Consider the following 25,319-nt stretch of genomic DNA (forward strand, 5'->3'; position numbering starts at 1 on the left):
ATTTAGCCTGATAGTCCCCCTGACACTGAGGGACAACTTAGCATGGCCAGTCAATATAATCTGCACGGCTTTGGGAGGAAACCCACGCAGACACAAGGAGAACATGTAGACTCCACACAGACAGTCTCCTGAGGCAGGACTTGAATCTGGGACCCTGACGTTGTGACGATAACCACTGTGCTGCCGTGCCACTCACTAAAATAAAACTAGAATCAGTGGAAATGCTCTATCGTAGATACGTAATTGGTTGTCTCATGGGACCCAAGGGGTGGGGACAGAGATTGTGATCAGGCTGACTGATTAATTCTCGAATTAAGATCCCCAGAGGAATATGGCTCTTAATGCCTTTTAATTATCAGTGGCCAAATTGAAGCTAGTCTAAAATTCAAGTTTAAACACTCAGATTTTCCAGTAAGAGACTTGGCCACAAGTCCGATTTCTAAGATTTCAGAATCACTGATACGTTTTTAGGCTTTTACCTCTGGTATATTTACTACCATCGACACCACCAACTGCCAGCTCCAAGTGGAGAGGATCTCCAAGAAGATAATGACTACCATATTTCTTCAGCACCAGAGAAAAATATTTACTTAATTGCAGCACACAAATCCTGGTAAATGAAACATTCGATACATCTTGTAGCTTTGCACAGTTTCAGCGGAGCTGGGGTTTGATTCTGGCCTTGGGTCACTGGCGGAGTCTGCACGTTCTCCCTGTGTCTGCGTGGGTTTCCTCCAGGTGCAGAAGATGTTGGGTGGATTGCCCATGTTAAATTGACCCTGAGTGTCAGGGGGTTAGCAGGGTTAATATGTGGGGTTACGGGGATAAGGCCTGGGTGGGATTAATGTTGGTGCAGGCTCAATGGGCCGAATGGCCTCTTTCTGTGTGGGGAATTCTGAGAGATCTGCTGGATTTATCCAGCGTTTTCTGTTTTATTACAGAAGAATGATGAGTGGTGTTTGGATGTATATAATGCAAATTTAAAACAAAATTCTGCTTCTCTCCTGTTTTCTAGATGATTCGAGTTCGGTGAACCAGAACCCATGTTACACTGGAACCCATGGATGTGACACCAACGCTGCGTGCCGTCCAGAGCAGGGGAATCGCTTCACTTGTGAATGCTCCGCTGGCTTTTATGGCGACGGGCAGACTTGTTATGGTAGGAAAGCAATTAGGGAAACAGGCAACAACTTGTTTCCAAATCCTGCCCTTAGCTTAGCGGTGAAATTGGATAGAATTAGGTCGAGCCTGGAGTCGTGTGTGTGTGTGTGTGTGTGTGTGTGTGTGTGTGTGTGTGTGTGTGTGTGTGTGTGTGCAAATTGACACTGTTTTTGGATGAGAATATCACTGAGAAGCTACATGTCGTTGAGAAGTAGTCGGGGGGGGGGGTGTGTGTGGTGGCCAAGGAAAGATCTTTGTGGGGGACTCCAGGAGTGACATTGTAGGAGAAAGGAGAGAAAGCATTGCAGGTGATTCTTTGGCTATGACTCGATGGGTAAGAATTGAGAAGGATGGAGTTGGGGGGGTGGGGGGGGGAAATCGTCCGCCACTGTGACGGTCGCATGAAATGTGAATCGTGTTTTTTGATAATCTTTGGTAAATTAGTGGGTAGAAACCTGATTGGAGGTACTCAAACACGGACTTCCAGGAAGGATGGCATGATATGGGAGCTGTTGTCCCACTTTGGAGTGGGAAGGGTGGATGGAAATGGGATAATAATTTGAAAGGGTGGAGAATTCAAGGATTGAGGCTTTTTCTTTTGAAGAGAATGGTGATGGCAGGTTTGAAGGAGATGGTACCTGAAGAGAGAGAACCATTAATATCAGCTAACGTGGGATCCAGGAAGGGAAGCTGGATGGTCAGCTGTTCAGTGGCAATAAGGTAAAGGGAGAAGGAAATGGGTCTCACACACAAGATAAACTCAGAGAGGGCAGGAGAGAAGACCAGGGAAAAGCTAGAGAGAATTGAGAGTACAGGGCTGGGGCAGGAAGAAACTTGGAGGAGATTTGGTTTGTGAAAAATATTGTTTCTTGTTCACTGTACAGACAAAGCATACCATTCATAGAGTACATAGGGGAGAAGGAAAGGAGAGGGTGCAGAATGTAGTGTTACAGTCACAGCTAGGGTGTAGAGAAAGATCAACTTAACATAAGGTCAGTCTATTTAAAAGTCTGACGGTAGCAGAGAAGAAGCTGTTCTTGAGTCCGTTGGTGTGTAACCTCAGACTTTTGTACCTTTTACCTGATGGAAGAAGGTGGAAGAGAGAATGCCCGGGGGGTGGGAGAGTGGGATCCTTGATTATGCTGGCTGCTTTTCCGAGGCAGCAGGAAGCGTAGACAGAATCAATGGATGGGAGGCTGGTTTGTGTGATGGACTGGGCTACATTCACGGCCCTTTGTAGTTTCTTATGGTTTTTGTCAGAGCAGGAGCCATATCAAGCTGTCATACATACAGAAAGGAAGCTTTCTATGGATTAGGCAAGATAAGGAAGTGACAGAAGAAGCTAATCAAAGGGTGGATGTGACACTGTTAGTTTTCAAAGTGTGAACAGAGCGGGAATGTTAAATGTGAGGTGTGCTTGTTACTTATGTGACTAATTCTGCCAGAACACGGGAGTGGTTGAGATGAGGAGCAATACCTAGTCTGGAGTAGCCAGAGAAATCCTTCACTGGAGAGGTACAAGCTATCACTTGTTTCAGCATTTCTCATGTGGTGATTAAGAGTGGCACAGTGGTTTAGCACTGCTGCCTCACAGCGCCTGGGACCCGGGTTCGATTCCCAGCTTGGGTCACTGTTTGTGTGGAGTCTGCATCTTCTCTCTGTGTCTATGTGGGTTTCCTCCAGCTTCCTCTCTCAGTTCAAAGGATATGCTGGTTAGGTATGTTGGCCGTGTTAAATCCTCCCTCAGCGTACCCGAACAGGCGCTGGAGTGTGGCGACCAGAGGATTTTCACAGTAACTTCATTGCAGAATTAATGTCAGCCCAGTGGTTACACTGATAAATAAATAAAGCTTTGAAATGTTTCAATGATTTCAGATGCACTTTTTTTGTGGTGTCCAATTTACAGATTTGAATTCCAGCAATTCTGAAAGCAAATTTGTAATCTGTGCTCTCTTTCCAATGCAAATCTGTGCCAAATGTTATTGTTTGTAAGACATGAACCATTTAGAGATTGAAATGTGTTTGCAAGTCCATGGAATTTGTGATGGTGAACTCAGCAGGATGGAGATGGGGAGTGTGAAATAAAAACTCTGTTTCTGTATTTTACCTCCCAACAGATGGATGTCTGTCCTGCTGAATAAGTTAACACTCACTCTACATAACTGTGGTTTTATGGGACCTTTACGATCAAAAAGAAATCTCCAGGCAATTCTGGCCTCTTGCCCTTCCCCAACTTTAATCACATCAGCAGCAACACTGTTTTCTACTGCCTAGGCCATAAGTTTAGGAGTTCCTTCCTTAAGCCTCTCCATTTCTCCCTTTTAATATGCTTCTTAAAATCTATGTGTAATCTGGCTATCACACTATCTTCTTAGGTAGCCCAGTATCAAATTTTATTTGTTATTCAAACCTGTGAGACGTCATGGAACATCTTATTGGTAGAAATAGGGCGACATGTAAGGACGGTGGTTCGCACTGCTGCCTCACAGTGCCAGGGACCCGGGTTCGATTCCCGGCTTGGCCGACTGTCTGTGTGAAGTTGGCACATTCTCCCCGTATCTGTGCAGGTTTCCCCCAGGTGTTCCGGTTTCCTCCCTCAGTCCAAAGATGTGCAGGTTAGATGGATTGGTCATGTTAAATTAATTGCCTCTTAGTGTCAGGGGGATTAGTTAAAGTAAATGCATGATGCAGTGGGGATTGGGCCTGGGGTGGGTCAGTGCAGACTCGATGAACTGAATGGCCTCCTTCTGCACTGTAGGATTCTGTGAAATGCAAGTTGTTGCTGTGAAGAGTTCACGAATCAAGATTGAAGGTTTTAAGTAAGACAAGAAATAAATTGACTGCAGTAGATAGGCCTGGAATATCAGTGTGTGGAAACATTTATTGTTTTAATTTATTGCTCGGTTAAGAAGGGACGGGTGTACTCCTTGGTTTCCACTGGGTAAATCTCCTTCATTGTTATTATTCTACAGATCTCGATGAGTGCAGAGAGAATCCCTCCATTTGTGGGAATTACGCTGTGTGTAACAATCAGCCAGGAACTTTCCGATGTGAGTGTTTCACAGGTTATCAGTTTGCTGATGATGGAAGAACCTGTGTGCGTAAGTTCTCCTTCTTTAGTACAACGTCTTCCTTCTCTTTTACAGCTTCTGGATTTCCTTAGGAAAAGCTTATAGGTTTTTTTAAAAATTATCCGGTGGAACCGATAAATCCGTTCAATTTTAATTGTAAATGAGGCATTAAGAACCTAGAATTGTACAGCATCCAGGGTGGCCATTCGGCACATTGCGTCTGTGCTATTTAATTAACCCCACTCCTCATTTGCCACAGCACTGCGTTTTCTCTTGCCTTTGCAAGTATTTATCCAATTCCCAGAGTTTCGGGCAATGAACTCAAGATTGGAACCTGCTGTGCGTAGATGTAAAGAAAACCTGTGCCTCTCCCCTCTGGTTCTATTGCCAATGACCTGAAATCTCTTGTCCTCTGTTTCATAACCTTCTGATCGCTGGAAATATTATCCATATCTGCTCCATCAAATTCCTTGTGAGTTGTGCCTTGATTCTGCTTGTAAAATACTTAGCAGAGTTCAGTCAGCCTTCATGGAATGAAAAACCCAATTTACAAACTTAATTGGGAGGTAATGCTGCAACTTTATAAGACCCTTGTCAGGCCTCATTTGGAGTACTGTGCGCAGTTCTGGTCGCCTCACTGTAGGAAAGACGTAGAAGCTATTGAAAGGGTACAGAGGAGATTTACAAGGATGTTGCCTGGACTGGGAGGCATGCCTTATGAAGTTAGGTTGAGGGAACTGGGTCTCTTTTCCCTGGAGAGACGTAGGTTGAGAGGCGACCTGATAGAGGTTTATAAAATATTGAGAGGAATAGATAGGGTGGATTCTCAGAGGCTATTTCCCCGGGTTGAAATGGTCGCTACGAGAGGACACAGGTTTAAGGTGCGGGGAGGAAAGTACAGAAGTGATGTTAGGGGTAAGTTTTTCACTCAGAGGGTGGTGAGTGAATGGAATCGGCTGCCGTCAGTGGTGGTGGAGGCGAACTCGCTGGGGTCTTTTAAAAGACTTCTGGATGAGTATATGGGGTTTTATGGGATTGGGGGTTATAGATAGGTGTTGATGTGATCGGCGCAACTCGTGGGCCGAAGGGCCTGTTTGTGCTGTAGTGTTCTATGTTCTATGTTCTATGAGTGGTCCATCCTTTCATTCAGTCATTATGCTTAAACACCCAGTTATGTTAAAAGACCCTTCACCCCTCCCTCCCTCCCTCCCTCTGTCTGTCTGTTGATAAATTCTTGCTGCATTCTTAAATCCTGTCTCTCTCCCTCTCTAGCAATCTTCTTCCCTGATTGCTTCATCATTGTTCTACTGATCTCTGAACAGTTGCAATTTAGGTGTTTTTAATTATTGAGAGTTTTGTATTGCACTGAGTAATTAGTAATGTGGACTCACAGCAGGCAGCCATTGCTGAACTAACTTCAATTATACCTCCCCAACAGAGAGGCAGCGACGAGGGCAAGATAATGACACGCTCATGTTTTACAATAGGACCACATTCCCACACCCATGTTTAAAAACAAAAGCAACTTCTACATTAAACTGTAAAATGGTACATTCCCAAAATACAGTATGATGAAGAGCTGCAATCTGATTTGATTTATTATTGTCACATGTATTGGGATACAGTGAAAAGTATTGTTTCTTGCACGCTATACAGACAAAGCATATTGTTCATAGAATACATAAGGGAAAAGGAAAGGAGAGGGTGCAGAATGTAGTGTTACAGTCATAGCTAGGCTGTAGAGAAAGATTAGCTTAATATAAGGTAGATCCATTCAAATGTCCAGATGGCAGCAGGGAAGAAGCTGTTCTTGCGTCGGTTGGTACAAGATCTCAGACTTTTGTATCTTTTTCCCGATGGGAGAAGGTGACAAATGGATTTTCCGGGATGTGAGGGGGTCCTTGATTATGCTGGCTGCTTTCCCGAGGCAGCGGGAAGTGGCAATAGAGACAATAGTTGGGAAACTGGTTTGCGTGATGGACTGAGCTTCATCCATGACCCTTTGTAGTTTCTTGTAGTCTTGGTCAGAGCAGGGGCCATATCAAGCTGCAATGTTTTCTATGGTGCACCTAAGAATTCTGTGCAAGGAAGCAGTTGCCAAGTAAAGCTGTTGAAAATTACAGCACACTGCCTCACAATGCCAGGGATCTAGGTTTATTTCCAGCCTTGATTGACTGTGTGGAGTTTGCACATTCTTCCTATGTCTCTGTGGGTGTCCTCCAGGTGCTCTGGTTTCCTCCCACATTCCAAAGATGCGTGGGTTAGATGGATTGGTTATATTAAATTGCCCCTTAGTGTCTTCATGTAAGTTAGGAGATTAATGGGGTAAATATATGGGGATAGGGCCTGGGTGGGATGCTGTGTTGGAGATTTGATGGGCCAAGTGGCCTCCTTCTGCACTGTAGGGATTCTAAACTAACAATCTCTGTAAATTTGACACATGGGGTTGCATGTTTATTTTTCTACCAGACTAATTTACAGGTTGAAAAAATTGTTTTTTTTATGTTGTGTTTGACAAAAATATAATTTCAGGAGAAATAACAAAGTTTTCCTTCTTCCTTATTACAAACCTACCTGTCTTTTTTTCTCTTTCTGCCTGAGTTTCTCCTCCTGTTTTCTGCTCCCTCAGCATCTCTGACTGTGCTAAATCTGAATTTTAGCTGTCAGCTTCAGTTAGCGGTTCTGACTTTGACATTGGCTTGTCTTGATCAAAGACCTTCCCTCACTTTGCTGTTTTGGTGGATTCTATGCTGCCAACAAACTTTCAGGTTCTTTTTTTTGTTAACTAAAGCAGCCAGATAATCAAGGACCCTACGCACCCTGGACATTCTCTCTTCCACCTTCTTCCTTCAGGAAAAAGATATAAAAGTCTGAGGTCACGAATCAACCAACTCAAGAACAGCTTCTTCCTGCTGCCCTCAGCACCCTTTCCTTCCCTTCTCCCCTGTGCACTGTATGAACGATATATTTCGTCTGGATGGTGCACAAGAAACGATACTTTTCATTGTATACCAATACATGTGACAATGATGAATCAAATCAAATTCTAACTTTTACTTTGGGCTGTAGGAGGAATTTGGACTACGATACGTTTCTCCCACTCGTCAAGTAGATGACCCACATGATACTGACAGAGTGTCTCTCCAATCTTCAGTCAATATGTCAATGTACCTGATCTCTTTATAACAGCTCCAGTCACATACTTCTCCTTACCACCTGAGTGACTTTTCACCGTGACCTTCTGACCAGCACTGAACAAAATTTCGTGCCTCGGGTATCATGACTCGTGTTCACTTTGCTTTTCTCTTTACTTGCTGTTGAGGTTAAGGTTCAGCAAGCTAAAACTGTAGAATGTGGGATTAGTCGATAAGAAACAGGAAATTGTCTGGCATGTGTGAAAGAGAACCCTGGGAATTACTGTCCAGCTGATCACTGTGAACAAATATCTCTTCACAATCTGTATTTCATCCTGCAGCACCATTCCAGACAGGATGTTGTGGTTTTGACTCCATTCTTATTCAGACATATTTCAAACTCTTCTGATGTAAATTGTGGACCAATCTGACACCAACACGTCCGGTAAAGTTGGAAAACGACTTTGTAAAACCTCAATAGTTTTGGCAGTTGTGATAGTGGCCATAGACTCGACCTGTGCGGGTTAGGTGGATTGGCCATGCTAAATTGCTCCCTAGTTGGGTGGCACAGTGGTTGGCACAGCTGCCTCACAGCGCCAGGGACCTGGGTTCGATTCCCAGCTTGGGTCACTATCTGTGCAAGGTCAGCACATTCTCCCTGTGTCTGCGTGGGTTTCCTCCAGGTGCTCTGGTTTCTTCCCACATTTCCAAAGATGTGTGGGTTAGGTGGATTGGCCATGTTAAATTTCCCCTTAGTGTCAGGGGGATTTTCAGGGTAAATATTTGGTGTTTATGGGGATAAGGCCTGGGTGGGATTGTGGTCGGTGCAGACCCGATGGGCCAAATGGCCTCATTCTACATTGTAAAGATTCTATGATTCTATAATTCAATGATTCATTTGTCACTTGCCGTAACTCTCAAACAAAACAAGGTGCTTTTTCTGTTCCACTTCAAACCCATTGACATGTCCCCTGTCACCCAGGTTTTCCTCTGTTGACCAGGGAATGAAAGGACCCTGGGCTGTATCATTTCTCATTCTGAGACACACTTCAATCAAAGCTGGATTGTCCCTCTGTCTACTTTGGGGTTTTGCACCAATCACCTAAACCATCAGTTCAGTGTAAAGACAGGGTTAACTGGACAAAACGGCAGGCTGCTTTTCTTTCCCCTTTATGGTAGCAGTGGAATACTGGCCAATTCTTTCTGGTCGCTTAATCCAACAGTTTGAGATTTGGATTGAAGAACATAAACAGAAAAGTGAGCTGAGTCATTGAACAGTCTTAGCCGTACAATAACACAGTAACAAACAAAGATTGGATATTTAGATGTTAAACTAAAATAAACCTGTTAACCGACTGTCTGTATTAAGATGCATCCGCCATCTAGATTGAGCCAGTGTTCAGATGTAGAAGTGCCCAAACCCTGAAGTAAAAGTCAAACCCAGTTCAAGTTCCTTTCTGCCCACCCCCACACCACCCTCCTGACCCCCAACGCCCCTGTTCCCTGACTTCCTGTTCTACTCTGTTCAGCGTCTGATGGTCAGGTTTCAGCTGCTGAAGTTATGTGTGAATGTGGGCGGAGAACTTCCAATGCACTTTGACTCCAGTGTGTCGAATGCCTTCAGCCTTCTGCATGCCTAAAATTTCTTTGCTTTAAAAGAGATTTCCCTCCTCCTGTCAAGCCCCTTCGTTCAGTGTTCAATGCTCCAGCTTTGATTTAAATTCAAGGCAAGATTTGCAGTGGTTTTAAAAAAAAAAGTTGACTGCAGTTTGCTTCAGTCTAATCAACGTTAAAAGGATTTTGTTTTTACAACGTACTGGTCCAAAACATGCTAGCAGCAATCTGATCCACAGTCATTTTCATAATATCACCTATGAAAACATTACTACCTAATGTTTAAATCTTGTGGTGTGAGATTTTATGCTGTTTTACATATTTAATTAAAGGTTAAACTGGGATCAGGAGATGGTAAGTCCACCTGTGGCCTCACCTCTCCCTGATCTCCAGCTCTGCGATTCTCTGAGTTATCTACGCTCCTCCGATGCTCACTGCTTGCCATTCCTCATTTCCACTGCTCCACCGTCAACAGCCATGTGTTCACAGCCAAGACCCCAAGTTTGATAATTTCCCCTCTATTCATCTCTTCTCCTTTGAATCGCTCCTTAAAACCTTTCACTTTCACCAGCAGCGACACAGTGGTTAGCACTGCAGCCTCACAGTGCCAGGGGCCCAGATTCAATTCCTGGCTTGGGTCACTGTCTGCGCAGAGTCCGCACATTCTCCTTGTGTCTGTGTGGGTTTCCTCCAGGCACCCTAGTTTCCTCCCACAGTCTGCGAAAGACGTGCAGGTTAGGTGCATTGACCATGGTAAATTCTCCTGAACAGGAGTGTGGTGACTAGGAGATTTTCACAGTAACTTCATTGCAATGTTAATGTAAGCCTACTTGTGACACTAATAAATTTAAACTTAAAGCTTTGTATTCCTGTGAAGTAGGGCAGCACGGTGGCACAGTGATCAGCACTGCGGCCTCACAGCACCAGGGACACAGGTTCAATTCCAGCCTTGGAAACTAGAGTTTGCACATTCAATTGTGTCCGTGTGGGTTTCCTCCGGGTGCTCTGGTTTCCTCCCACAGTCCAGGTTAGGTGGATTGGCCACATTAAATTGCTTCTTAGCATCAGGGGGTTGAGCAGGGTAAAAACGTGGAGTTATGGGGATAGGGCCTGGGTGGGATTGTTGTCAGTGCAGACTCAATGATTCAAATGGTCTCTTTCTGCACTGTAGGAATTCTGTGATCTTTGATCTTCTAAATATATTTGAATGTTTTACTATGTTAAAGGAAATATAAAAAGCCCAACTGTTGTTGCCTCCTTTCTTGTTGCTAAAGTTGATGAGTAGAAAAATGATCTCTGCTGGATGAATACTGTAATGTTAAAGAACTGTCAACGTAACCTATCTTTATTCACGCAGCTGTTCACCGTCCTGAAAATCCTTGCCAAACTGGGGCCCACGACTGTGATTCGCCTGACCGTGCCCGCTGTATTTACACTGGCGGCTCGGACTTCATGTGTGTCTGTTTATCTGGTTTCTCTGGGGATGGAAAGTCCTGTGTCGGTATGTAACATCCACTTTCACTTGTGATGATACTGTGCCTTTAATAAATGTGTTTGTGTCAGGTTTCTTGTGCAGGATTTTTTTTTTTAGCAGTCTGCTCTATTCACCTGGTTTGTCTATAACTGGCAGCCCATGTTGCAGGAGCATAATTGATACGCCTGCTGGAATATTTGTTGTATTCTGGGCTAATGCAGTGCTGTTATTTTTGTGTTTTCCCCTGGGGTTTTTCAGAGTGGGGCTTGATTAGATTGAGTGATAGGAAAGTCATGTGACTGGAGAGCCACAAGCTCAGTTGCTGCTTGGTGTCTTTAGCGAGGAAAAAATAGCTCTCTGTCTCTCTCTTTCTCTTTCTCTCCCTGGATTTGGAGACTGGGATCTGCCAGAAAATAAGTCTCTTTCTCTGAAGACTCGCAACAGTATTCTGCTGTATGGGAGTCAGAAGACAGGTATCACTGTCCAGTGGCACTAAAAGGCTGGAAGTCTACCACCTACGTCAGTCTACATGTTTTTGTGCTAATTGATTCTGAAGTAAGATGCATGTCTGTGGGGATAGTGCTTAAATTGGAACAGCAGAGTTAGCTAGTTGTTAATAATTATACCATTTCATGTTGAAGTATTTCAATTAGCAAAGGTTATGTTCTTATGTTCTTATGTTCTTATGTCATGCTTATTCTTTTTGTTATCTTTCAATATCTTGTTACATAAAGTTTGACCCACTAGGAAGCTGTTATTAAATCAATCGAATCACACCTGGAGTGAAACAGCTTACGCTCGCCCTAATGCCAAAATCAAAAAACGTTGGGGTCCAGGCTAAGTTTATAATATACCTTAGAGTTTTATCTGAGGTTTACTAGGCTGATACCGGAGTTGAGGGGATTGAGCTATGAGGAGAGGCTGAATAAACTAGGCTTGTACTCGTTAGAGTTTAGAAGAATGAGGGGAGATCTCATTGAGACGTATAAGATGATGAATGGGATGGATAGGATAGAGGTGGAGAGACTCTTCCCGCTCAAAAAAGACAGTAGGACTAGGGGGCACAGCCTCAAGATAAAGGGGAGGCGGTTTAGAACGGAGTTGAGGAGGAACTTCTTCACTCAAAGGGTGGTGAATCTCTGGAATTCTCTGCCCGTTGAAGTGGTGGAGGCTGCCTCGCTAAATATTTTTAAGAAGCGGGTTGATGGGTTCTTGATAAGAGAGGGGATTAAGGGTTATGGGGAGAGGGCGGGAAAGTGGAACTGAGCCACAACAGATCAGCCATGATCTTATTGAATGGCGGGGCAGGCTCGAAGGGCTAGATGGCCTACTCCTGCTCCTATTTCTTATGTAATATGAATGAGGTAAACCATTGTCAGTTTCTACCTGAATATGTGCATAACTGAAAGATTCACCAAGCGGTTGAGCCAAATGAGACTAAATAATAAAACTGGGATTCTGTAATACTGGGAGCAGAGGAATGTAGGAAACAGGAGAGGGAATAGGCCATTTGGCCCTCAAACTTTCTCCTCCATTCAATAAGAACATGGCCAATCATCTACCTCTTATGCCATTTTTCCCCCTTGGAAATCTGAAATAAAAACAAAGGCTGGGCTTTTCCGAGCCTTCCTGCAGGCCGGGAACCTCTGGACCAGCTGAAAATGAGCCCCGCCAGCTGTAGTGCAGGAAGTAAGGAACACAAGTGGCCATTGACTGCGGAGGACCTGGAAAATCCTGCGGTGGAAATGGAAAACCTACGGCGAGGGTGAGGGGTTGGAATCCCAGGCTAAATGTTGGAAACCCTCAGCAGGTCAGGGAGCAAGTGTGGAGCGAGGAACATTGATGGTCCAGGCCTATGATCGGTCATTGGAACTAGAAGAGGTAACAGTTTATAAGCAGGTACAGAGCAAGGGTGGTGATGAGACAAGTGAACAATATTGGTGCAGTCAGACTGTATAACAGGACATGAAGGAAGACAATTATAAGGTTTCTCAGTTATGTTAGGAGAGTAAAAGAGCCGGGATTGTCTCCCTCCGAGCAAAGAAGCTTAAAAGGAAATTGCGAAGGGTTTTGATGGGAGTTAAGAAGGATAAACTGTTTCTACTGGCAGTAACCAGAGGAGACAGATTTAAGATAATGAGTGGAAAAACACAGAGGGGAAAATTCAGTATTTGTTTATACAGTGAGTGGCTGTGATCTGGAATGTGCTGTCCAAAACCCCACTGGTAGCAGCTTTTAATAGGGAATTGGAAAAATACTTCAGAAGGAAGCGTTTAGAGGGTTATGGGGAAAAGGCGGGGCTGCAGATCCTGTTGGATAGCTTTACCAAAGAGCCACACAAGCAGGTTGGACTGAATGTTTGTCTTTGATGCTGTATAGTTCTGTGAAGAGCTCGGAACATGGCTGGTATCCATATTGCTGAAAAGTTGTCATGTGGGACTTTTGACTACCCGCAGCCAAGACTAGTGTTGCTGTAACGTAATGAAACTAATGCCAGGCTGTTTTTCTAAAAAAAAACATTCCCAACAAGAAGACAGCGCTGAAAAAAAAACTAGTGGATTTTTTTAAACTAGTTTATAGGACATTCCTGGTTGAACTTGGAGGGCAGTTGAGAGCCAACCACATTGCTGTGGCTCTGGAGTCACATGTAGGCCAGACCAGGTAAGGACAGCAGATTTCCTTCCCTAAAAGACATTAGTGAATCGGATGGGTTTTTCCGACAATTGACAATGTTTTCATGGTTATCAGTAGATTCTTAATTCCAGATATTTTTTATTGAATCCAGACAGATCTGACAGCATCTGTGGCAAGAGAAACCGAGTTAACGTTTCAGATTCAATATACCCCTGCCTTCCAACCCATTCTCACTTTCAAAGAAAAGTCATATTTGACTCAAATATTAAGCCTCTGTTTCTCTCCCCACAGATACAGCCAGACCTACTGAGTTTTTCCAGTACCTGGTCATCTCAAATTTCTCGTTTCTGCAGCATTTTGGTTTTAGTCCTGTTTTCCCTTCCTGCTGTATTTTGGCAATTGTACACGGAAAGTGAAATGTATAGGTTTCAAGAGAAACGGACCCATTGATGTTGAGATAACAATATTGGATTATTTTGATAGTCCAAAAAGGTTACATTATGCAGAGTAAACTAGATTTAATTTGCCTTTGGTATATGTGATTAAGAGGTGATGGAATTAAATTACAGAACATGATTAAAGCATAGATAGCAACTATTTCCTCTGCTGGTTTTTGAGTTGAGCAAGAGATCAAAACAATCAAATTAGAGTTCGGCACTCGAGAGATGTTAAGGAACACTTTGCACAAAGGGATGTGGAAATCTGGATGACTATTTCTCTCTCTCTTGCTTTATCTCTTGTCTTGGGGGGTGAAGCCATTGTCAATGGAAAATATTGAAACTGAGATTAATAGATTTTTTTCAGCGTTACGGACAGGTAGATGGAGTTAAATTACAGGTCAGCCCTGATCAAATTGAGTATCAGCACAGGCTGGAGTGGCTGAATGGACTGTTTGTGTTCCCGTGCCTTCAGTTACACAAAACCCATTTTCCTTTTTTCAAGATGTTGATGAGTGTCAGTCGAGCCGATGCCATCCTTACGCTCAGTGCTACAACTCTCCGGGATCATTCAGCTGTCGCTGTTCCCCTGGCTATCAAGGTGATGGCTTCCAGTGCACACCTATAGGTAAGGAACGCATTTCACCCACTTCAAATCTCACCTCATCAAATTTCATAAAACAACACCGAATTTCAGAAGATAGCCACTTAAATTGGAACAGTAGATGCTGGTAAATTGTGTCTCGTGTATATTATTGGGGGTGTTTATCATAGAATCATAGAATCCTACAGTGCAGAAGGCCCTATCCCCATAACACCATGCATTTACTCTAGCCAGTCCCCCTGATATTAAGGGGCAATTTACCTTGGCCAATCCCCCTAACCCGCACATCGTTGGACTGTGGGAGGAAACCGGAGCACCCGGAGGAAATCCATGCAGAAATGAGAAGAACGTGCAAACTCCACACAGAGTGTGACCCAAGCCAGGACTGGAACCCAGGTCTCTGGAGCTGCGAGGCAGCAGTGCTAACCACGGTGCCACCATGCTGCCCAATGTTTATGCTCATAAACGTTCACCACGCAATCAGCTCTCCGGAATACCGATCCACTTCAACCCTTTGCCCTCACATCCGTCTAATTTTTTTTCAAAGATTTAATAGTTTAAGACATTAAGACAAAGGGCACCACAGTGGTTAGCACTGCTGCCTCACGGTGCCAGGGACCCAGGTTCGATTCACTGTTTGTGTGGGGTCCGCATGTTCTCCCTGTGTCTGCGTGGGTTTCCTCCGGGTGCTCCGGTTTCCTCCCACAGTCTGAAAGATGTGCGGGTTAGGTGGATTGGCCGTGATAAATTGCCCCTTAGTGTCAGGGGGATTAGCAGGGTAAATGCATGGAGTTATGGGGATAGGCTCTGGGTGGAATTGTTATGGGTGTAGGCTCAATGGGCTGAATGGCCTCCTCCTCCACTGTAGGGATTCTGTGATTCTAAAAGTTATCCTCAGCTTGTGTCGCTGTAGTTTCTGGTAGTGAATTCCATCCTTGAGATCGTGAAGATTAAGGTGAGATGTATTGAGTTTTTTTTAATGTAGTTTTCATTTAATGGAATTTCCATATCCAAATGTGTAAGGTTTGAAATAACAGATGGTGTTTAACACTTGCTTCAGCAGCTTGGTATAATTGTATGATAGTCGCCAGAATCCTGCTGCTTAGAAGAGTTCCAAATCCAAGTCACAGCTCATTTAATTTCCCTTCTGTGCACAGCCATCCTTCTGCCCAAAATGCCAGCAATGTGATCATCATCCAGCCCAGGTTCCTGGAATCCTGCACTGTGCGAATTGAATCATACTATGCAGAAGGAGGTCTCTTGGCTTGTTGTGACTGTGCTAGTTCTTTGAAAGGTCTGTCTAACTAGTTCCACTCGGAGGAACATAGGAACCAGGAGCAGAAGTAGGCAAATACAGCCCTTTGAGCCTGCTTTGCCATTCAGTCAGGTCATAGCTGCTCTCTCCCACTTCCCCACCTCTTCCTCATATCCCTTTATCCTGTTTCTTCATCAGAAATATATCAATCTTCTTCTGGAAACCATTCAACCATTCAGACCCCACTGCGTTATGGGGCAGTGAGTTTCACAAATTCACCACCCTCTGTGAGAAGCAGTTGCTCCTCATCGCAGTTTTAAATCTACCATCTCTTAACCTGTACCCGTGACCTTTTTGTTCCACATTACCCCCTAAGAGGAAACATTTGGTCTACGTTTACTTTATCAATCCCTTTTAGACTTTTATATACTGCGATCAGATCCCCTCTCATCCTTCTAAACTCCAATGAGTACAAGCCCAAACTGTTTAACCTCTCCTCATATGTCAACCCTTTCATCCCCAGATTCAATCTAAAGTTAAAAGTTTATTTATTAGTGACAAGTAGGCTTACATTAACACTGTAATGAGGTTACTGTGAAGATCCCCTAGTCGCCACATTCCGGCGCCTGTTCAGGTACACTGAGGGAGAATTTAGCACGGCCAATGCACCTAACCAGTACATCTTTTGGACCGTGGGAGGAAACCGGAGCACCCAGAGGAAACCCACGCCTTGCATGTATACAATCATTGAAATGTCACTTTTTAGCACGGTAGTCTTATCTCTTCTGCTTTTCCTGTTTCCTTCCCTTTGACATCTGGATGTAGCAGATCCAAGTGAGACTTTGGCTTCCTCCCTATCACTAACTCAGCTGGTGGAAGTCCCCTTGTTGTTTGTGGTGTGATATGTTACTGGAACAAGAACCGTGAGAGCTTAGTTCCAACAGAGTCCCACCTGCCATTCTCCTCAATCCTATGTGTCTGAACAGCTCGCTCTGCTAAATCATATGAAGTTGGATGAGAAAATGCAGCACGCACATGGCATATTCCATTCCTTTACATAAACTCTTGGAACAAGTCACTTGTAAACATTGTACTCTGAGCAGAAGCAAGGGAATCCAATAAACCACAGATTGCAAAACTCACTGATAGACCCAGATGTTGTCATGGTGCTGCTGACTTGTTCCTCATCAGTAAACTCTCAAGCCGATTGGTCAGAGCCCTTGTTTGCCATTTGCATTGTAATCTATGTACTCACTCTGTAAATCTTCATAGCGCCATGCTATGAACTTCAAATCTCTCTCTTCCTTTTGCCATTTTCTCCACATCACCAAAAAGATGTGGTAATTTGGTGGCAAAATGGTAGTCAAACACATTGTGATATTCTTTACTTACAGAAATATCCAAACACAATACAGTATAGACTCAGAACTGGAGGCAGCTAGTTACACTGGTAGGGCAGCACAGTGGTTAGCACTGCTGCCTCACAGCACCAGAGACCTGGTTTCGATTCCCGGCTCGGGTCACTGTCTGTGCGGAGTCTGCATGTTCTCCCCGTGTCTGTGTGGGTTTCCTCTGGGTGCTTCGGTTTCCTCCCACAGTCGGAAAGACGTGCTGGTTAGATGCATTGGCCGTGCTGGATTCTCCCTCAGTGTACCTGAACAGGCGCTGGAGTGTGGCAACTAGAGGATTTTCACAGTAACTTTATTGCAGTGCTGTTGTATGCCTACTTGTGACACTAAGAAATAAACTTTAAACTCTTGTGGTATGACTAGACCAGTGAAAGCCCACGCCACTAATGATGTCACTCACGCATGTCCATATCCTCTGAAGACATTAGTATACACATTTAAATAGGTTCTTACTATAACATTCTACAACAAAACCCTTAAACTTCAGTTTGTACATTCCCAGTGAACTGGATTCAATCCAGTTGTCTTTCTCAATATCAGGACATCCCCAAGTGATTTACAGCCAAAGAAGTATCATTTGCAATATATTTGCTGTTGTAAGATAAGAAATACAGCCACCAATTTGTGCAAAGTAAGATCCCAAAAACAGCCAACTGTCAATGACCAGAGAATGGGAACTTTGTATCCATCCCTGCGCCGGCTGGTGGGGACTCAGTTGAATGCCTCATCCAGAAGACAGCATCTCTGACAATGCAGCACTCACTCCGTACTGTATTTGCAGTAGCAGCCTGGATTGGATAAATTCTCCCTCAATGTACCCAAACAAGAGCCAGAGTGTGGCGAGTATAAGATCAGCCATGATCTTATTGAATGGCGGGGCAGGCTCGAAGGGCTAGATGGCCTACTCCTGCTCCTATTTCTTACGTTCTTATGAGTAGGGGATTTTCACAGTAACTTCATTGCAGTGTTAATGTAGGCCTACTTGTGACACCAATAAATAAAGTTAAATTTAAATCATGTGCTCAAGTCTCTGAACTGAGATTGAACCCACAAATTTAAAAAAAAATTTCTGTAGCAAATGCATAAAATATCAGCAAAATAATGTTGAGAATTGCTTTTTGTCTAAGTAGTACTGACCTGAACATATGCCTGTTTGCAATTTATAAACAGATGCACTCTTACATGATACAGGATACAAACAGTTCAAATGTAAATTCTTGACATTTCTTTGTCGCTGTAATGTTAAAAGTCAAATAGTTTTTGAGTACAAGCACAGTTTGCCTGACCCCAGATTAGGCAACTAAACAGAAAATCCTTGTTAAAAACTGCAATTATCTTATGTAAATTCAATTATGATTTACAATACATTTTTTATTGGGGCTATAAATTACTGTTTGCCTCCACTGCGTGCCAGAAATTGCTTTCATAAAGTGTAGTTATCGGAATGTCACAAAGCAGATTTTAACTATTTACGGGGCGGCACAGTGGTTAGCGCTGCTGCTTCACAGCACCAAGGCTCCAGGTTCAATTCCAACCTCAGCTCACTGTCTGTGCAGAGTCTGCACGTGCTCCCCATGTCTGCGTGGGTTTCCTCCGAGTGCTCCGGTTTCCTCCCACAATCCAAAGAGGTGTGGGTTAGGTGGATTGGCCAAGTTAAATTGACCCTAGTGTCAGGGGATTAACAGGGTAAATATGTGGGGTATCGGGAATAGGGCTTGGGTGGGATTGTGGTCGGTGCAGACTTGATGGGCCGAATGGCTCCTTCAGCACTGTAGGGATTATATGATTCTAATGGAAACAGTTTTGGAATACATTTTGAATACTGTGTACAGATCTGGTCGCCATGCTACCAGAAGAATTTGAAGGCTTTGGAGAGGATACAGAAAAGGTTTGCCAGGATATTAGCTATGAGGAGAGACTGGACAAAATTGGATTGTTTTCACTAGAATACCAGAAGCTGAGGGGGTGACCTGATAGACGTTTACACAGTTAACAGAGGCATGGATAAAATGGATAGTCGGAATCTTTTTCCCAGGACAGAAATTTCAATTACGAGGGGACATAGGTGTAAGGTAAAAGGGGGAAAGTTTAAAGGAGATGTGAGGGTCAGTTTTTTTTTACACAGAGGGTGGTAAGTGCCTGGAATGCACTGCCAGAGGAGGTGGTAGAAGCAGATGCAATAGCAACGTTTAAGAGGCCCCTTGGCAGATACATGAATAGGCAGGAATAGAGGGATATGGACTGCGTAGAGGCAAAAGGTCATTAGTTTAGAAAGGTATCATGTGTCAGCACAAACTTGGAGGGCAGAAGGGCCTGTTCCTGTGCTGTACTTAATCTTTAAACATTTATTAGTCGGCTTACGTTAACACTGCGATGACTTGCTGCAAAAATCCCCCAGTCACCACACTCCAGCGCCTGTTCGGGTTACACTGAGGGAGAATTTAGCACGGTCAATGCACCCTAACCAGCACGTCTTTCGAACTGTGGGAGGAAACTGGAGCACCCGGAGGAAACCCACGCCGACACAGGGAGAACATGCAAACTCCTCACAGATAATTACCCGAGCCGGGAATCGAACCCGGGTCCCTGGTGATGTGAGACAGCAGTGCTAACCACCGTATTGTTCTTTGTTGTTTGATATGGGGAGGAGAAAGCAGGAACAGGTTACTGAGTTGGACAATCAGCCGTGACCATAATGAATGGCGGAGTAGGCTGAAGGGCTAAGTGACTCCATAGAATCCCTACAATGCAGGAGAAGGCTGTTTGGCCCATCGAGTCAGCACTGACCACAATCCCACCCAACCCCCATCCCTGTCATGACCATTCCTGTTTGTAGTTTTGATGTTTCCCATTAAAAGGGTCTTGTAGGCACAGCCTACGTTTGTGCAGCGAGTATATTGGATAATTAGTGTGAAAGCTGCCATTATTTCCTGAAACACTCAGGGAGGTTGATGGGCAGCTGTGACCTTTACAAGTCAAACAGCAGCGCAGAACAGATCACCCAGTAATTGCTGGGGGTGTCTCCTTGGTACAAGTTGCTGGATGGTTTAGACATTGATAACACTGAGTGCCATTAAACCAGTGGTTATTCTGGTTGCCAGTGTGTGGTTAACTACCTATTGGAGATGTGTTCCAGCTACATCTTTAACCTTGATCAAACTTTGATTGTACAGCGCTGGTTCTTATCCTGACAAAACAGTCAAGGAAACCTTAATCAGCATCTGCAGAAGGTCTGTGGATATGATGTGAGTAAGTGGAGAGACAAGTCATCGCTGTTAACTGATGTACTCGATAGTTAATTGGTTCCAGAGCTTAACAACTTCTAAACATGAAGCAAGACTGCAGTCCAGACTGCGGCTGAAGATGAAAACTGCCACATGTCTGGAAACTGGAGAGGATTCTCATGTAGGAGAGAATAACCAAATCCAGCCATGTCCGGGCTGGGTAATAACTATGCTTCAACTCCTGGGTGTTTTCGCTCCCACGCACCAGTTCCTGGAAGCAGGAGTGGGGAAGACAAAAGGAGAAGATTTTGGAGAAGGGATCTAGCCTTACCCTAATATGGGTGGATCCTTAAACATGGGCAGGTTGGCTCTCTCAGCTTCACACTATCGCTCACCAATAGAGCTTGACATTGACCGTTCCGAAAAAGAGTTTCACTGGACTCGAAATGTGAACTGTTTCTGTGTCTCCACAGACATTTGCCAGGCCTGCTGAGTTTTTCCAACGCTTTTTGTTTTTATTTCAGATCTCCAGCATCCGCAGTATGCAGCACAGTGGCATGATGGTTGGCACTGCTTCTTCACAGCGCCAGGGACCTGGGTTCGATTCCCGGCTTGGGTCACTGTCTGTGTGAAGTTTGCGTGTTCTTCCCCGTGTCTGCGTGGGTTTCCTCCAGGTGCTCAGGTTTCCTCCCACAGCCCAAAGATGTGCGGGTGAGGTAGATTGGCCATGCTAAACTGCCTCTTTGTGTCAGGGGGACCAGCTAGGATAAATGTATGGGGTTATGAGGATGGGTGGGATTGTGGTTGGTGCAGACTTGATGGGCCGAATGGCCTCCTTCAGCACTGTAGGGATTCTATGTTGCTTTGACTTTTTGTTTTGATCCTGCTCTGCACTTGTTCCCTTGTAGAATTGCGTACCTACCAACTCACTCAATTCAAAGCTGAATTTTCCATTCCCAAACTCTCCTGCAAAGTGTAAAGCTGGCAGATTTGCCAAAACGATATCCAGGCTCCAAAGGTTAAATTGCGAGGAGAGATTGCACGAACCCTGGGTTGTATTAATTGGAATTTAAAATGTTCGTGGGTGGTTTGACCGATGCTCCCAAGATATTAAGGGAGGGACAGCTAGGGTTTTGTACAGATAAACTGTTCCTTTTGGTTGGGGAGTCCAGGATTAGGAGACATAGTCTAAAAGTTGGAGCAGGATTTGCAGGAATAAAAAGCAAAATGCTCCGGATGCTGGATATCCTGATGGAAGACCTGAAATGTAACTCTCTTTCTCTCTATGTATGTGCTAGTCACCTGTTGAGTATTTCCAGCATTTTCTGCTTTTCTTTTACACAGAAGAGTGGTGGACATTTAAAAATTCTGAGCTGCAGACAGCAGTTGATGCTGATCAAGTTAATTTTAGATCTAAGATTAATAAATTTTTGTTTGCGAGATAATAGGCAAGGCGAATATATGGGGTCACAGATTAGCTACAATCTCATCGAATGACAGAATAAACTTGATAGGATCAAACTCCTGTTCTTATGTTTTACAACAGCTGAGAAGTTCCAGCATCTTACCTCTGTTGACAGCAGCCTTGCATCTCAAGGGGCAGCACAGTGGTTAGCACTGCTGCCTCACAGCACCAGGGTCACGGGTTCAATTCCAACCTCAAGTCACTTGTCTGTGTGGAGCATGCACGTTCTCCCCGTGTCTGCGTGGGTTTCGTCCGGGTGCTCCGGTTTCTTCCCACAGTCCAAAGATGTGCGGGTTGGGTTGATTAGCCGTGCTAAACTGCCCCTAGTGTCGGGGGATTAGCAGATTAAATGTGTGGGGTTGCAGGAATAGGAGCTGGGTGGGATTGTGGTCAGATTCGATGGGCCGAATGGGCCTCCTCCTGCACTGTAGGGATTCTATGAAGATTGTGACTAATGGAATGTTGGTCTTTATCTTGGCTGGATTAGAATAGAAAGAGATTTTGTTCGGCAAAGGATAAAGAGCAAAGATGGGCATGATGTGAGTTGAGGTGTAGCTTAGCCATTATGTTATAAGATGACAGAAAAGACTCGAGGGGCTTGGTACTGGCAGATTGATGGAGGCTACCTTTGTGGCTTTAGGACCAGGAGCTAGAGAGGATGGGTTTTTATTTTCCTAATGCCGTCCGAAGGAATTTGTAACTAATCCAGAACTTAATGTTGGACGGGCCATTACAGGGTGGGCTAACAGGTTGTGGGCCGCTGATGGAAAGCTGGAGTAGGGTGTCATACGGATGTCTTTGCAGACACGTTGCTAAGGTGGGGGTTTGGGTGGGGTTAGGGGTAGAAAGCTGTGGCCATTGAATCCTGGGATAAGAAACCACGGATGCATAGTTAGTCCATTTTAAGAATGAAGTGACTTGCATTAATTCCCTTTCTCAGCCATCTATAAATATTGTACCCAGGACACCAGGGAAGGCCTACTCTGCTCCTCTTTCTATAGTGTGGTGGGATCTGAATGAACAGACGCGTACAAGTGGAACCCTGAGGGTCTGGTACGCAGGAGGTGATAAGTCGGATGGGTGTGGGTGAGGGAGGGGGTGGGGAGAGGTGGGCAGAAGGAAAGATAACAACCCACAGTGCTGCAGAATACTGATGACATTGACCAACGCACTGTTGGTGTTTCAGTACCCATTTGGAGGATGGTGGGCGTGGAGAGAAATTATAGAGTCGATGGGTTGGAGGTGCTGAAGGTTGATTATCTTCCTTAGAACAAAGAAGAGTACAGCACAGGAACAGGCCCTTCGGCCCACGATGTGCTGAACATGACACCAAATTAAACTAATCCCTTCTGCCTGCCCTTGGTCCATATCCCTCTGTATATTCACACGGTTATCTAAAAGCCTCTTAAATGTCCCTATTATATCTCCCTGCACCACTAGCCCTGGCAGCGCATTCCAGATACCTACCACTCTTTGTAAAAAGAACTTGCCCCTCACATCTCCTTTGAACTTTCCCCTTCTCACCTTAAATGCCCTGGTATTAGACGTTTCAATTCTGGGAAAAAGGTTCTGACTGTCAACCCTATCTGTGCCCCTCATAATTTTCTAGACTTCTATCAGGTCTACGTTGGGCACCATTATTTTTGGGTGGCACTGCTGCCTGACAGGGCCAGGGACCTAGGTTCAATTCCAGCCTCGGGTCAGTGTCTGTGAGGAGCTTGCATGTTCTCACTGTGTCTGCGTGGGTTTCCTCCAAGTGTTCTGGTTTCGTCCCTGGGTCCAAAGATGTGTGGGTTAGGTGGTTTGGCCATGCTAAATTGCCCCTTAGTGTCAGGGGATTAGCAGGGTAAATATGTGGGATTACAGGGCCTGGGTGGGATTGTGGTCGGTGCAGACTCGATGGACCAAATGGCCTCCTGCACTGCAGGGATTGTATGAGAATGATTACTCTTTGAGTGTTGACTTTTGAATGGATTGGGAGATGGACCTTCCTTAATGATTCCATCGGCTGGTTTGATTAGCAGATGTTTTCTGTCTACCAACTTTCTTCTTGTAAAGAAAGAACGGAGTTGGCGAGGCACGTCATTAAGGATCAAAAAAAAAGTAACCTGTCTGAGACAATGGTTAGATCAGGCCATTTATTCACAGATATTTTCTGTCTGATTTATTTAAACGTCCTGACCTGCCATAAACTAGCTGGCGAGTCATTCCGTGTGCACTCAAAAACTTTGATACATTTTCTATTTGTCACTCAACAGCCACCCAGAAAACGGATTGTGAGCGACGCAGGGATGAAATGCGGAGCATTTTACAGCCAAGAAGATCCAGGCCTGTTAGCTTTTACATCCCTGAATGTGATGTTCATGGGAACTATGTGCCAGTCCAGTGTCTCTATAACCAAGAAAGCTGCTGGTGCGTGGACGCAAATGGGAATGAAATTGCAGGAACCAGGACTGGCCGTGGAGTACGACCCCCCTGTAAGTAATGGTGCTTTTTGGATCAAGGTACAGGTTATTAATTTTTTTTTTGAATTGTAAATAATCCATTAAAGCAGAGCACAAGAGCAAGGAGATTATTTTGACCTTATTGAGGCACTAGTTCGGCCACATTTGGAACATTGCTTCCAGTTCTGGTTGTTGCACTTTAGGAAAGATATGAAAGCATTGGAGAGAGGACAGGAAGGATTCACCAGAATTAAGAACTTCCATTATGACGACAGAAGATCAGAAAAATTGAGACTGTTTTTCTTTGAGAAGACAAGGCTGAGAGGAGATCGGATGTTCAAAATCTTGAGGGATGTTGATCCAGAAGGAACTCTTCCAGTGTAGACAATAAAAATATAACAAAACTTACTCCAACTTATAAATCAAAGAAAAGGTTTGAGGAAGAAATTACGTTACTCCAAACTTAGGGCCTCTTCCTGGGCCATCCCAAGTTCCCCACAATTCCCAACAGGTTCTAATTTATGCTGAGTCAGCTGATCATCACATCATTCTGTCATTGGCTACATGGTTTACTGGGTCAGCTGACCCTTACAGCTTGTTACCATTGGTCAAATTACAACAGATCCAATGTCATTACCAGTTGCAGTCTAACACTGGACAGAGTAAATAGGGGGAAATAGTTCCCATGCATGAAAGGGTTGAGAATGAAAGGGCACAGATTTAAAGTGGAGTCATAGAATCCCACAATGCAGAAGGAGGCCATTCGGCCCATTGAGTCTACACTGACCATAATGCCACCTGGGGTCTATCCCCACCACCCCAAACATTTACCCTAGCTAATTCCCCTGACACTAAGGGGTAATTTACCATGGTCAATCCACCTAACCCACACATCTTTGGATTGTGGGAGGAAATGCATGCATACAGGGGAGAACATGCAAACTCCACGCAGTGACCCAACCCGGGAATTGAACACAGGTTCCTGAAGCTGTGAGGTGGCAGTGCTAACCACTGCGCCACCGTGCCGTCCAGAGTAGTTGGCAGAAGACGTCAAAGCAACATGTGGGAAGAATTTTTCACACAGAGGGTCGGATTTTCAAGCTGCACTCGCCCCAAAATTGGAAAATCTCGTCCGAGATCAACAAACTTTTGCATGGTGCTTGTCCTGCCTGCTACAATCCCTGTGGCAGGCAGAGTGGGAAAATTCCCCCCAGAAGATTTTTAAGGTCAGGCAATTGAGGCATTCAGAAAGTTGCCCGAAAACTTAGAATGTGTTGGGAGACCACAGTATGGTGTCACTAAATGGGTTGCTGATTTGGAGAGCCAGTGCAGACATGATGGGCTGAATGGCCCCTGTGCTGTCTCAACTTTATAAGAATGACCAGTTTGTATT

The 25,319-nt window shown here is 44.5% G+C and overlaps 1 protein-coding gene across 1 annotated transcript in view; it reads left to right on the forward strand.

The window, feature by feature from the left end:
- nid1a (nidogen 1a) overlaps positions 1–25,319 on the forward strand; it is a 98,667-nt gene that overhangs the window by 45,794 nt on the left and 27,554 nt on the right. Inside the window, exons 9-13 of the mRNA XM_080191873.1 lie at positions 1,016–1,159; positions 4,134–4,262; positions 10,338–10,481; positions 14,031–14,153; positions 23,741–23,959. Coding sequence (XP_080047999.1) covers positions 1,016–1,159; positions 4,134–4,262; positions 10,338–10,481; positions 14,031–14,153; positions 23,741–23,959 — 759 coding nt within the window. The remainder of the gene's footprint in view (positions 1–1,015; positions 1,160–4,133; positions 4,263–10,337; positions 10,482–14,030; positions 14,154–23,740; positions 23,960–25,319) is intronic.

This window comes from Carcharhinus amblyrhynchos, chromosome 7 (genome assembly GCF_965287045.1).
Source record: "Carcharhinus amblyrhynchos chromosome 7, sCarAmb.v2.hapA, whole genome shotgun sequence".
Lineage (NCBI taxonomy): Eukaryota > Metazoa > Chordata > Chondrichthyes > Carcharhiniformes > Carcharhinidae > Carcharhinus > Carcharhinus amblyrhynchos.